This window comes from Dromaius novaehollandiae, chromosome 25 (assembly GCF_036370855.1).
Source record: "Dromaius novaehollandiae isolate bDroNov1 chromosome 25, bDroNov1.hap1, whole genome shotgun sequence".
NCBI classification, from domain to species: Eukaryota; Metazoa; Chordata; class Aves; order Casuariiformes; family Dromaiidae; genus Dromaius; species Dromaius novaehollandiae.
In genome coordinates, this window is record NC_088122.1 from 316,141 (window position 1) to 328,996 (window position 12,856).

General features: G+C 56.0%; 1 protein-coding gene across 2 annotated transcripts; it reads left to right on the plus strand.

Annotated features, from left to right (window-relative positions):
* Positions 1-218: 218 nt before the first annotated feature.
* On the plus strand, positions 219-12,572 carry TLE5 (TLE family member 5, transcriptional modulator). Of its 2 annotated transcripts, none has more exons than XM_064497330.1 (7): positions 219-514; positions 2,048-2,145; positions 3,998-4,061; positions 7,212-7,256; positions 9,108-9,170; positions 10,538-10,612; positions 11,284-12,572. In XM_064497330.1, the coding sequence occupies exons 1-7, from the start codon at positions 488-490 to the stop codon at positions 11,500-11,502; spliced, it is 591 nt and encodes a 196-aa protein (XP_064353400.1). In that variant the 5' UTR covers positions 219-487; the 3' UTR covers positions 11,503-12,572. The 2 variants fall into 2 exon arrangements, with proteins under 2 accessions (XP_064353400.1, XP_064353399.1); XM_064497329.1 differs by having other exon boundaries at positions 220-514; positions 11,281-12,572.
* Positions 12,573-12,856: the final 284 nt, after the last annotated feature.

Sequence of the window (12,856 nt, forward strand, 5' to 3'; positions counted from 1 at the left end):
CGGAGCGCAGCCGCGGCGGGGCCCGCACCGCACCGCACCGCACCGCACCGCACCGCACCCCGCCGGGGCCGGGCCTGCCGCGGGCCGGGGAGGCGGCGGGGCCCAGCGCGGGCCGCGGCTCGGGCAGCCGGAGCAGGGCCGGGCCTGGGACCTCGGCGGCGGCGGCGGCGGCGCGGCGGGGGCGGGGAGCGGCGGCGGCGGGGGCGGGGGCGGCTCTGGGCCCGCCCGGCCCGGGGAGGCGGCGGCGGCAGGTGGTGCCGAGCAGCCGCAGGACGGAGCGGAGCCGCAGCCGCCATTAGACAATAGGCGCCGGCGGCGGGGCGGCGGGAGCGGCGCGGGCGAGCGCGCGGCCGGGGCGGGGCGGCCGCGGGGCCGGGGCGGCCGGGCCCGGCGCGGACAAAGGCGGCGGCAGCGGCGCGGGGAGCCGCGGCGGCAGCGGGCGGGCGGCGCCGGGCCGCTCCGTGCGGGAGCCGAGCCGCAGCCTGACATGATGTTTCCACAAAGCCGGCACTCGGTACGGCGGGCCCGGCCCGGCCCGGCCCGGCCGGCGGCGGCGCGGGCGCCCTGAGGGGGCGGGGGGTGTTGTGGGTCCCTGGGGGGTGTCGAGGTGCCGTGGGGCGGCGGAGGGTCCGTGAGCGGCGTAGGGGGCAGCGGAGGGGCTGCTGGAGCTCCGCGAGTGGCTGTGGGGCTGCGGGGGTGTTGGGGGTCCGTGGGGCAGTGAAGGGTCCGTGAGGGGTGCTGGGGGGCAGGGCTGTTGGGGGTCTGTGGGGGACAGAGCTGCTGGGAGGTGTTGGGGGTCCCTGGGGCTGTCGGGGGTCAGTGGGGGGAGGGGGCTGTCGGGGGTCCGTGGGGCGCAGAGCTGCTGGGGGCTGTCGGGGGTCCATGGGGCGCAGAGCTGCTGGGGGCTGTCAGGGGTCCGTGGGGCACAGAGCTGCTGGGGGTCCGTGGGGGCTGTCGGGGGTCCGTGGGGGGCAGAGCTGCTGGGGGCTGTCGGGGGTCCGTGGGGGGCAGAGCTGCTGGGGGCTGTCGGGGGTCCGTGGGGCACAGAGCTGCTGGGGGGTGTCGGGGGTCCGTGGGGCACAGAGCTGCTGGGGGGTGCCGGGCGCGCTGGCGGCGGAGCCCCCGAGGGCGGTTCTGGCGAGCTCGGGGCAGGGCACCCGGGGGGTGACGTGCGCCGTGTCCCGGCGGCTGCCTCCGCGCCTCCATGTTCTGGTGGGGCGGCTGCGGCGCTCCCGCGGACCCGGCATCCCGCGCTCGGGGGCTCTTGCTGCAAGGTTTCTCCCCCCGCGGTGCTGGCAGGAGCCCTCATTGCCTTCAGATGCGACCGGCTGTCTCCTCCTTCCCCGCTCTCTGCAGCGAGCGGGGGGCTTTGCAGGGGGTCTCCTCCCTTTCCGAGCCCAGGCCCCCTGCCCCTCTGCCGGGGCGTTCCGCACGGTCCTGGCTCGCCTTCACGCGTGGGGTGTTTGTTGTTTGCGGAGATGCCCTGGTTACTGTCTCTGTGCAGTTGTTAAGGAAGGCGGCGGGCGGCTCTGTGGTTAGAGCCCTGAGACTTGTTCCCAGCCGAGGGAGAGGACAGCTCGGGGGGATAAGACGCGAGCAAGAGATGTGGGTCCCAGCACCTGGAGTAGCTTCCTCTCACTTCTGTTTCCCTGTCTGTAGTGCAAGGTGACTGTGGAGGTAAAACCTGGAAAAGGGACCCAGGTGAAACTCCTGCCTCTGAGTTCCTGCAGGTGACCTTGGGCATGTCCCCTGGCCTGGCCATGTTGCTTCCCTAGGAGGGCCCTTGGGGATGTCACCTCCTTCTCTGTCTCCCCAGTGTCAGCCTCAGTCCTGCTTTTAAAGTGGTTTGTGCTCCTGGTTAGAGGTACCGCTGAAAAAGCAAGTCTGTGCTTTAGCGTCTGTGGGATGCAGTGGTGGGATCAGGCCGGCACAGGCGCCTCTAGGTAGCTGAGGAGGAAGCTGTGCTGGTGGGAGGGAGCACATGTTGGCTTCTCCTCCCACCCCTGCATTCGCTTGGTGCCCAGCACTGTTTCATGTGTTGTTCAAGGGCTCCTCTCACCTGCCACAACAGCTGAAGTTCACAACCTCTGATTCCTGTGACCGGATCAAAGATGAGTTCCAGCTCCTGCAGGCCCAGTATCACAGGTGGGTGCTCCTGCGTGCCACGGGTCCCAGGGCCCTGCACGCTTTTGTCTTGGAACAGAGAACCTGAACGTTGTTCTCCATAGAGGTGAGAAGCACTAGAAGTGCCTGTGGGTGCCCTTGCCCTAGGTAGTGCCGTCCTGGGAGCTGGATGGTGGGATGTATGTGGCAGGACCTTGCTGGCCTGTGTCAGAGCCTCTTCTCTTCACCTTCCAGGGGGACTTTCTCTACAAGAGAGGAGGAGCTTGCGGTACCCATCCTGGGCTCCTCAGGATGGGTGCTGCAACTGCACTCTGTGCTCAGCAGCCTTACTTGTCCGCCTTGCTGACAAGAGGTGGCAAGGCATAGAAGAATCGCTTTGATTCTTCTGCTCCATTGCCTTGCTGTGTGGATCGGACTGGAACACTAAGGGAGAGACCTGATCGTACAGCTCGGGTCATATTTGGCTGAAATGGGACCTCAGGGAAGGGATTAACCATGTCCGCTTAGGAGCCTAGAGAGGAGAACATTCGATCTTCCCTTTCCAGCCAAGGACTTTCCTCTGTTTATTGCTCAGCCAGGACTGCACAGAGGCTTGCCAGGCCTCCCGTGTCTTGCTGGGAGTTTCTCCTCGGTTCTTCTCGCTGGCTGCCATTCTTGGATTGCAAATGCTGCAGGGAGCACTTAAATCCAAATGCTTCCGCTTTTGTGCGTGTGAGAGTGGAAATACTTCTGCTGACCTGAAAGTTGGCGTGTGGTGGTTTGTTGCTTTTTGTGTGTGCGTTTCTTAAATAAACGCAAAACTTTGAGCTTAAATCAACTCGGTGATGGCCTCTGTCATGGTCCAGCAGGCCGCTAGACCTGGTCGTGGTGTGTACCGTTGTGGCTGCAGTGCTGTGGCAGTTTGTGTAGCCCTGCTGTGACTTTCTCATGTACCTCTCACCTTGGCCTGGGTTCTGCCAGACAGCTGGGTCATAGGTTTGTAATGGTGTCATTCTGGCAGGAGGCAGTCAGAGTAACAGCTTGGAAAAGGCTATTTCCTGGAGTCCCTCCACCTCTGAGCAGTGCCAGTGATGGAACAGGGGATCCCAAGAAATATGTCCACTGAAGGGGAGGCTTCCTTCCCCCCCCCCCCCCCCTTGGATGTAATTTGCTAGAAGAGAAACAGGTTTTGTGTAGGTGAAGCTGTTTCTTGTTTGAAACATAAAACCACAGCACATGCTGGCTGCAGTTGCTTGGCTGGTGAGTTGGAGTTTCATAAAACACTGGGAGCAGCAGCATTTTCTCTTAAGGGTGCAAAGAACCTAGTGGAGAGAAAATCCTTTCTTCTGGAGGGATGTGCTACACTCGGGCCTCCCCTTCATCATCTGGAAAAGGATGTGGCTCTGTTTTTTTAAGTCGTATAAAGCATTTCTAGAGCCTGCAAGCAGGCCCACACTAGAAGCTTCCCCCTCCTGCCAGCAATCAACTGAGGAAAGCCAAGTCCCTTCTTGAGCAGTGACTGCTGCTTCTGTCCAGCCTCTCTTCTTCCCTATAAAAGGATTGCTATGGCAAGATTTGGCTGGTGGGCATGTCAGTGTCTGAATGGCTCGTTGGTGGACAGCCTTGTGCTGCCAGCTTCTCTTTAATGGTAATCTTATATTTTGGTAGGACTCTGAGAATGGGCTGTATTGAAATAGCTGCTGTACAAACACAACATGGCCAAAGCTCAGGCCTGCCCTTTAGTGCTTGAATGGTGGCATTTGAGAAGCCAGGCGGACTGGGGATGGGGCTGTTAGGTGCTGCACAGAAAACACAGGAAGCAGCTGTTCCCTGCTCTGTGATGATCAACTTTCTTACCTCCTGTTTGGTTTTCTTACTGTTTCTGGCTTTTCAGCTTGAAGTTGGAATGTGACAAACTAGCCAGTGAGAAATCGGAGATGCAGCGTCACTACGTCATGGTAAGAACCTGCCCCGGCCGCAGAAAGTATGTGGATGGCACGGGTGGGGACTTAACGGTGGAGCAGGTGCTTGTGTCTGGGTTTTGTGTGGCAGAGAGCTTTTGTCCCATGGTCTGTAGGCAAGGTTGGTGTCAGCTTTTCTGCAAGCAGGGCTATCTTGGTATTTCGTGTTGTCTGCATGCAGTGGATTGTTGAAATGCAGGTAACTGGCAGAGGATTGTTGGACGCAGAAAACCGATGGGCCCAGTTACCGCTTGACTGGTGGTGATGGGAGTCTGCCTCCGATGCCCTGCAGTCCTGTGTTCCTGTGGCAGCTGAGGCTGAAGGAAAGACTCATTCCATGTCCCTACATTGATTGGGAAAGTGAGACCTGGCCCAAGACAGTACAGCCAAGTGTGGAGCATGTGCCCTGAGACCAGGAGCAGTGAGAGGTACCTGAGGGTGCAAAAAGTCTAGCAGGGATGGTAGAACTGCTGTGGGATAGTGCTGTACCTGAGCTAACTGGTGATGGGGCATGAAGAACCAAATTTACTTGAGAGAGGACATGCAGGGCAGAGCAGTCTGTGGAACTGGTGCTGGAGTCTGTGACAGGACCTGCCCCAACAGCTTTAGTATAACAGACAGTGGGAAGAACAGATGTGTGGGGCCCTGTGGAGTAGAGCAAGATTGTCAGGGTGCTTGGGGATCTCCGAGCTGTGCATCAGCTCTGATAACCTGGTGCCTGGCAAGTGTCCTTGTTCTGCAAGCTGTAGGCAGAAGAACCTGGGCAGCCTTTTAACTGACCTCTGGAGAAGCAGAGGTGGCCCTTCTCTAAGGAAGGGAAAGAGCAGAGAGAGACTGGGGAGCCCTGGCTGGGAGTCAGGATCTTTGACCCTGCCGCTGACTGACTGCATGACCTTGCTCTGTGCCTTGGGGAAAGTGACAGCTCTTATATACCTGAGGAAGAGCTGTGAGGTGCCAATGGGGAGACGTTTGGAGACTCTGGGAGATGCCCTGCTGGCAAGACAGGAGAGAGTTATGGCAAGTGATAGATAAAACTGTGCTCTGAGAAGCTGCAAAGCTGGGAAACCACATAAGCCCGGTGGGAGTTGGAAGCAGGAGTCGGCTGCCGTGCAAAAGTTCACGCCTTCTGCACCTTCTCTTGACCCTGACAGCCTTGCGGAGCCGCAGGACGAAGTGCTGGCACTTCTTGCCTGTGGTGTGTCTGAGTGTCCCAGCACAGAGAGGTGTGCAAAGCCCAGGGCAGTGCCTGGGAAAGGCATGAGAAGTGGTGCTGCATGCAGGCTGAAGACTTAACTGGAGCTCCCTAAAGAAAGAGATCCTCTAGGAAACACTTGGGCGTATTCTTGTAGGTAGGATGGCAGTTTGGCTTCCAGGTAATGCCTCTGTCATTCCACCTATGGAAGAGCCCCTTGTAGCACAGGTGGGGGATGCAGGGCCAGGCTGTGGTCTGTTGCTTTCCTATCAAGGAGTTAACAGGAGTTTGTGATGCTGTCCATAAAGATGAGCTGGTGCCAGTCTGCCAGCTGCTGCACCTGCCCTGGAAGGAAGAGATAAGATGTAGAAATTAATACAGCAGCTCTTCAGAGAAGAGTTATGAATTTAAAATGAGAAATAACAGAGCTGGCCCCTGCTTTCTCCTGTCTGTAGTCCTGTGCTGTCTGTGTGTCCAGACTCCTAGGCTGCAGTGAGCAGGGCATGCTTGGGGTGAGGGCCAAGGAGAACAGGTCACTGGTTTCATTGTATAGGAATGGGGAAGCCGGGCTTTTAATTCTGTCCCCATTCTCACTGCTAAATGATCGCTTCCTGAGCCTTGCAGCCTGCATGGAGACTCATTTCCAGGTGCGGCTGTGTGAGATTCCTCCCCCCACCCTCCTTTAATGCTGACAGTCACCAGGATTGATTCGGGTTACCATCAGCTGAACCAGCAGGGCTGGGAGGGAGGGCTCTCGCTAATCACGCAGAACTCCAGGCTTCACAGGGTCCTGCTGCCCTACCAGCCTGGAAGCACGCAGCAGCTCCTGCCCTAGAGATTTCGGCTGCGTCGCTCCAAGCTGGATTTGCGCAGAGCTGCTGTCACTCCCAACCAGCAGCGAGTCACAGGAAGTGCAGAGGAGGGTTTCTGTGAATGTTCGAAGCTGTTGCAGCTGCTCAGGTTTTTGAATAAGTAACAATTAGCAGCTCAGGGGTCAAGTTCCCACTTCCTGCTCCAGTCGTCAGAATGCAAAGAAACCTTGAGAACCAGCAGTGGTGTTAAATCAGACCGAAATAATGGTGATACCAAGCTGGGCGCTTCTCAGACTTGGAGTCAGTACCAAAACCCCAAGGACACAATCTTCTCTTCTTTGAATTAAATGAGTGCAGACGTGGATTTTCTTTTCCTTTGGAAGAGTCAGGATTCCAGCCTGCAAGCTGAGGGAGATTTCTAAACTCTCAAACATCAGCCTTGAAACAGCTTCTTCTAGGGGGTCAGGAATTAGCTTCTTCTGCCAATAGATTGCTCTATAGCTGCCTGTTGCTGTGTTTTTCTTGGTGTTTTTTTTTCTTTTCGTTTTTCTTTTTTTTAACACAGCTTCTTTCCAAACAGCTGGAGCTGCACGCAGCTGGATGTGTTACTTGTTAGATGAAGCCCAGTTGTGATCTCTTCCATTTGCTGCTGAAGCAGCCACGTGGGCTTTGGGATATCAGCCAGGCAAAGTTTGCAGAGTCAAGCTGCCTCTCTTTTGGCCATGGACATAGTTAGAAGTTCTTAGAGCTGAGTCTCTTCTCAAGTTTGAAGTAGTGGTGCTCACCTTGATGCAGAGTGCCAAAGAGTGTCTGTGTGGGGTGTTGGATGAGGCCCAGCTGGCAAGTTTTCTGGTTTCCATCTGAAACAGTTCTAGGCTGGAGCTGGGTGGGCAGAGACCCTGGGTTTGGATACTTCTGCCCTAGACCTGGAGAAGATCTCTGTGTCTGCATTTGTGTTTGGCTTCTGCTGTATCTGTTTGTCTGGGAGCAGGCTTCTTCTCTCCCTCTATCCTTGCCCAATTTTTGTAGAAAACTGTTAGAAAAGCTGTAGTAGTTCCCAGCACTGGTGCATGGAGCCTCTTTACCTTGTGGAGACTTGACTCATATATATATTTTTTAATTCTCTTCTCCCCTGCTCTACAGTATTACGAGATGTCCTATGGGCTGAATATCGAAATGCACAAACAGGTAGGAGGGGCATTTCCAAGGGCTCTAGTTCCTGGGGAGGGTGGGTTGTCTGCTGTGTTTCGCTCGCTGTCACTTCACTGGTATTTCAGGGACTAGAAATGTCGTGAGCCTGTAAAATGTTGAAGCTGCTTTTGGGTTTGCTAGCTTCTGGGTGGTGGAGGAGGTTCACTTTCTCTCTCTTTCTTTTTCTCTCTCTCTCTCTCTCTCATTTTGTTTTTGTTTTGTTTTTTCCCAGACCTTAAAAAATATTTTCCTGTTGGGAGAAAAAATAATTGCCCTGGCAAAAGGCTGCCTTTGCAAACCCTTTTGAAACACAGGGATCCCCCCCACCCTTAGGGATCACACTGGCAGCCGTTCTCTGCTGCAGGTACTCTTTGGCCTTCCCCTGGGACCTGAGCAGGTATTTAGGCCCTGGACAAGACTGTGCAGAGAAGGTGCAGAGCTGCCATCTTGGAATCAATTAAACACGAGTCCGGAGTGGAGTGCAGGAAATGACTGCTGGGGTCCCTTCCAGCCCCGTTTCCCAGGCCCCTGGCAGGCTTGTAGATGTGCTGCCTACTTTAATGTCCAGGAAGACTCTTCATGACAGCCTGTATGTGGGAAATGCCTTTGGCCTTTCCCGGGCCACCCCCATCCTCTTGCAGATCAGACTGCGTTTCTCTTGAACTATCATTAGATAACTTGTTTGCAGAACTTCTAAGAAAGTCTCCCTGTGAGGAGACTCTGTTGCAGCCTGGATAAGTTTGTTCATTACCCTTGCTAGCGGTTAGGTTGTTAATTACCCCCAGTGGCTAATTATCTGCACTGTTAACAACATGAGCCTCCTCCGAGTCTGACTCTATCTGGCTTCAGCTTCCAGTCACAAAGTCATCTGTATGTTTCTCAGCTCAGTTATAAGCCCTTCAGCACACTTCTGCTCCCCACAAAGGTACTTGAAGCCTCTGATCCAGTCACCCTCTTAGATAAGCCAGTGATACTGGGTTCCTGGGAAAACCTGCCTGCTAGCAAAAAGATTTGAGCCATGAATCCTTCTCATTGCTCTCCCATGAATTCCCTCCCATCCTGTGCCACTTTCCACTTGTGCTGGTTGGGGCCTCATCAGTTTTGATGCATGCCTAAACCCTTCAGGTCTGTATTTCTTCTGATTCTGTTGGAAAGTGATTTGTGAAGGGCTGATAGCTTCATCTTTCCTAGGAGAAAAGCATTTAAAACCCCACATGTTTGCCACCTGCTTGTGTGGGGTTAGTGAAGAAGCTGCCCCTGCCTTTGTGGTCTCCTTGAACGGTTTCTGCCCTGCCAGCTCAGCTGCAGGGAGGCTGGCAGCGGGCGAATGCTCTGGATTTGGGGAGGGGAGTGGAGGAGGAGAGTCCAAGGAGACTCTGAGCAGCCACTGTCTCTGAGGGGAGAGCGAGGGTGTCAGCAGCAGCACAAGCGTCTGTCTGTGTCCGCATGCTGAACATAATTCAACACATCCCCACCTGGGTCTGTAATAAATTTCCTCTCTGGTTGCCCCGACTTCATTAAATGAATATTGGAAACCCTGAGAGGGAAGGGAATATTGAAAACTCACTCTGTACAATCAGCAGCATTGATTTATTTAACTATTTGGGGAGAGGCCTTAGGGGCAAAATCCCCCACGCCTCCCCCCTCCCCCCAATGCACACAAGGATGCTGCCAGGCTTTTTCAGGTGTACTTGTGAATTTTATTAGGCCACTCTGGAGCTTGGGGCCCTGCCTCAGGAAGGAGGGAAGCTGGGGTAGCTTGTGCTCGGGATGGTCAGTCCAGCACGAACTCTGGTCTCGTCTGATGTCTCTCCTTTCTGTTTTTTTCCCCACCCCGCCATGTTCCAGGCCGAAATTGTCAAGAGGTTAAATGGGATTTGTGCTCAGGTCCTGCCCTACCTTTCGCAAGAGGTAACTCCCTCTGGTTCTTACTCGACCCTGAATCAGGGGGTGCTTTGGTGACAGAGGGATGGAGGCCCCTCTTCCCTCCGTGAGGCCAGGTACCTTTGGACATCCAGCCTGGGCGGTCGGACATGGGCTCTTCCTGACCAGCTCCTCACCCAGGGCGCAGGAGGCCTGAAAACCTTGTCGCTTGCTCTAAGCTCCCGCACGGGGATGAGCCCTTCAAGAGAGGTCTGGCTTAGAGTCTTTAAAGCAGCCCTCCCCCAGACCCGTGGGTTATGGCTAATGTGTCCGTCCCGTCCCCCTTTGTTGGGAAGCTGCGGACAAAGATGGGCTCTGTTCCCGCTGCTCCCATGATTCCTGAGTCATCGGCCACTTCTGTGAGGGGTGGCGGGAGCTTCGGGCAGCTAATTGGGGGAGGGGGTGTATTTAAAAAATACCTCCATATGGCTCCTCCTTGAGATCTGGTTCCTCTGCCTCATTAATTAATGCAGCTGATGTGCTCCTCCCACTCCCCTGAGAGATGAATCGGGAGGGCTCGAGGGAGGGGAGGGAGATGCTGCCTGAGGCAGGAGGGTGATGAAGCACCTTCAGTGCAGTATCTGTCCATCTCCCCGCGCCACCTCTAAGGGACCATAAACTCCAGCACTTCTCATGGCTGGTTTCTTGGTCAGGATTAGCTGTGGCATGGAGGCTGTGTTTCTTGGTCTGGATTAGCTGTGAGGTTGGGGGGACAGGCTGTATTTCTCCCACACACCACTTGAAGAGAAGACAAAGTAGCTTGCTGATCAGATCAGAGCTGGCTAATAACTAAGCCACAACTAAGCCCTTTGCATCTTAATGCAACCCCTTCCCCCTCCCCAACCCTGTCCTTCTGACAAGATGGAAAGAAAAATCCACTTGCTGGAGTGAAATGGGCAGAGCTGGTGTTTGGAGACCTTGTGCTATCAGGGGAGCAAACACTGCCATCCTTTATTTTTTAAAGTGCATGATAGAGCTGTTTTTCCTGCCTGTGTTTGGAGCAGCCATGTTGGACTCCTGCACAGGAATATCTTCCAGCTGCTCCAGATTGAGACCTAGGACATGTCCCAAGGACTGGGGAGCTCCCCAAGAGTGTCTGATTTTAGTTTTTGTTGTTTGTTTTGGGGGGGGGGGGGAGGGCGTCTCATTTTTGAGGCCTTTAGAGCCTTTCTGGCCAAGGACTGCTGGGCCTTTGCAGCTGCCAGCAAGTACAGAACAGGATGAGGATGGGAAATACTGCTTAACCTTTTGGGTGAAGAACTGGAATGAGACAATTTTGGTCTCCTTCCCTGCCTTGGTGTGCTCCTCGCTGCCACAGGTCGAAATGACCGACTGCTCTGTTCTCTCCACCCCAGCATCAGCAGCAAGTCCTGGGAGCCATTGAACGAGCCAAGCAGGTGACAGCACCAGAACTGAACTCTATCATCCGTGTACGTGATGCACGTTTAGCTTGGGCTGGGAGGGAGAGGCATCCGTGCCTTTGGCCTCTGAGGCAGAAGTGGGCAGGGGAGCTGCGATATGCAGAGGTGCCCCGTGTGCTGGGGGCAGGCTGCTCTGTGTACGCTGCTATAATCCTGCCGAGATGAAGCTGCGAATGCTGCGCTGAGCCGGCTCTGGCCGCGTGGGTCTGGTTGTGGCCGGGCTTGTCATGAGGTGGGCATGGGCTGCAGGGATTCCTGCCGTGTCCCGCCTGGGCGTAGGGAGAGGAGCCATGGCTTTAGGGGACCTGCAGCAGCTCCCTTTCATGAAGACACCGTCCGTTCTGGTTTGCGGTCAAGAGGGGCTTTAACCACGTCCTTGGGGCATGCCAAAGCCTGGGGCCAGATGTCCTGTGGGCTGGGGCCGCGTGTCACGTTGGGGACATGCCGTCAGGTATTCTCTTGAGGCTGTCACAGCCCAAGGGGTTCAGACTCTTCCTTTTAACTTGTGCCTGCGGCGCCTCTGCCTCGAGGTGCCTGGTTTGCGCTTGGCTGCTGGCACAGTGTGCCTGGTGGGGCAGCCTGGGGCTTGGGTTGAGGGAGGGCGGACTGGGGCCTGAGTGCACTGAAAATGACAATGTCCCTCTCCCCTCTTCCTGTCTGTCCGTCGTTCTCTACAGCAGCAGCTTCAAGCTCACCAGCTCTCGCAGCTTCAAGCCCTCGCTCTGCCTCTGACTCCACTCCCCGTGGGCCTCCAGCCCCCATCCCTCCCCGCTGTCAGCGCCGGCACAGGGCTCCTCTCGCTCTCGGCCCTGGGCTCCCAAGCTCACCTCTCCAAGGAGGACAAGAACGGCCACGACGGGGATGCCCACCAAGACGACGATGGGGAGAAATCGGATTAGAGTGAATAGAGGGGATGGGGGGAGGGGGCTGCTGGGGGGGTGGGAGGGGACGGGTTCAATGCAAGATGCAGTATCTCTCTCTAGTTGCTGCGCAGCAGAGTTGTGGGGGCTTGTGTTTGGTGGCAGCTTGCCAGGTCTGTTCCCGTGGGCAGCAGTGCCTGGGGGATGCCCCTGCTGTCGTCCCTGCAGATAGGCCGTTCCGCAGCAATAAAAGCGCCATAGCAGTAACCGTGTGGCCGATCATGTTCTCCCTGTGCCCAGCCTGGCTTCCCCGTCCCTGCTCCTGCTCTATCGCAGAGTCGAGCCAGAGCCTGGCTCGCGTTGCTCTGGGACTGCTTGGCAGTCCTGGCTCCTCGGGTACCGCGAGGTTCCCTTCCACCTGCCTCTCCCCACTTGGTATTTAAAGACGACCCTTGATCCTAACAGTTTCTGCACAACTCCCGGCCGGGATCCCTGTCCCAAAGCCACCACCTCCTTCTCCCAAATGCTCTTGGTCTCTTTGCATCTCCCTGGTTCTGGTCCTGTCCTCCCCCACATCCCTCCTGCACTAATACCAGGCCGGCACCTTGCTGTTCTGCATGTATCTCCCTTTTTAACCAGTCCTACAGCACCGGAATAGTACCATGCTCTCTGGCCGCCAGGTTTCTTTCTCGCGCTGCTCCTTGAGCCGGGGCTGGAGGGGGGGTCCTTGCCACCTGCCCCCCCGTGGCACAGCACCTGCCTTGCTGGGGGTGCGGGAGGCGAGGAGAGGACTGGAGCGAAGGAGGAGGCAGAGCGCGTGAGAGCCTTTCTTGGTCCTCCCCCTTCCTGTGCCCCCACACCCGTGTAGAGGATACAGCAGCTTTCTCTGTTCTTATATCCGTGCGCTAGCATGTCTTCTAAAAAAACAAAAATGGAACAAAAAAAGAATGAAACTGAATAATCTGGTGTTTGTATATAGTCCTTTAGAGAGATCTTGTTTTGCTTTTTGTGTTTAATCACTTGACCTATAATAAGAGGAACTGAAAATGCTGTATCGAGGACGTACAAGCTGTGCCTTTCAAATAAAGAAATAAGAAGGTTGGTTAAGACCATGACTTTCTGCCTGCTTTCTTGGGGCCTTTGGGATGACTTAAATTCCTCCCTCCCTTCTTCCTTCACCCCCCACCTGGGGAATAGCTGGGAGAGAACAGATGGTTTTGCTGAGTAATGCTGTGTTTTGCTGCCCTCTGCCTCAGTTTCCCCATGTGCTCTGTTACCTGCTCTCAGCAGGCTGTGGGAGGTGTCCAGAAGAGCTGCCGCCTCCTCCTCGTCTAGCTGTGCACATCTGAAAATGGCATCTGATCTGGCTGGAGCTAAATGCAGTGAGCTGCCT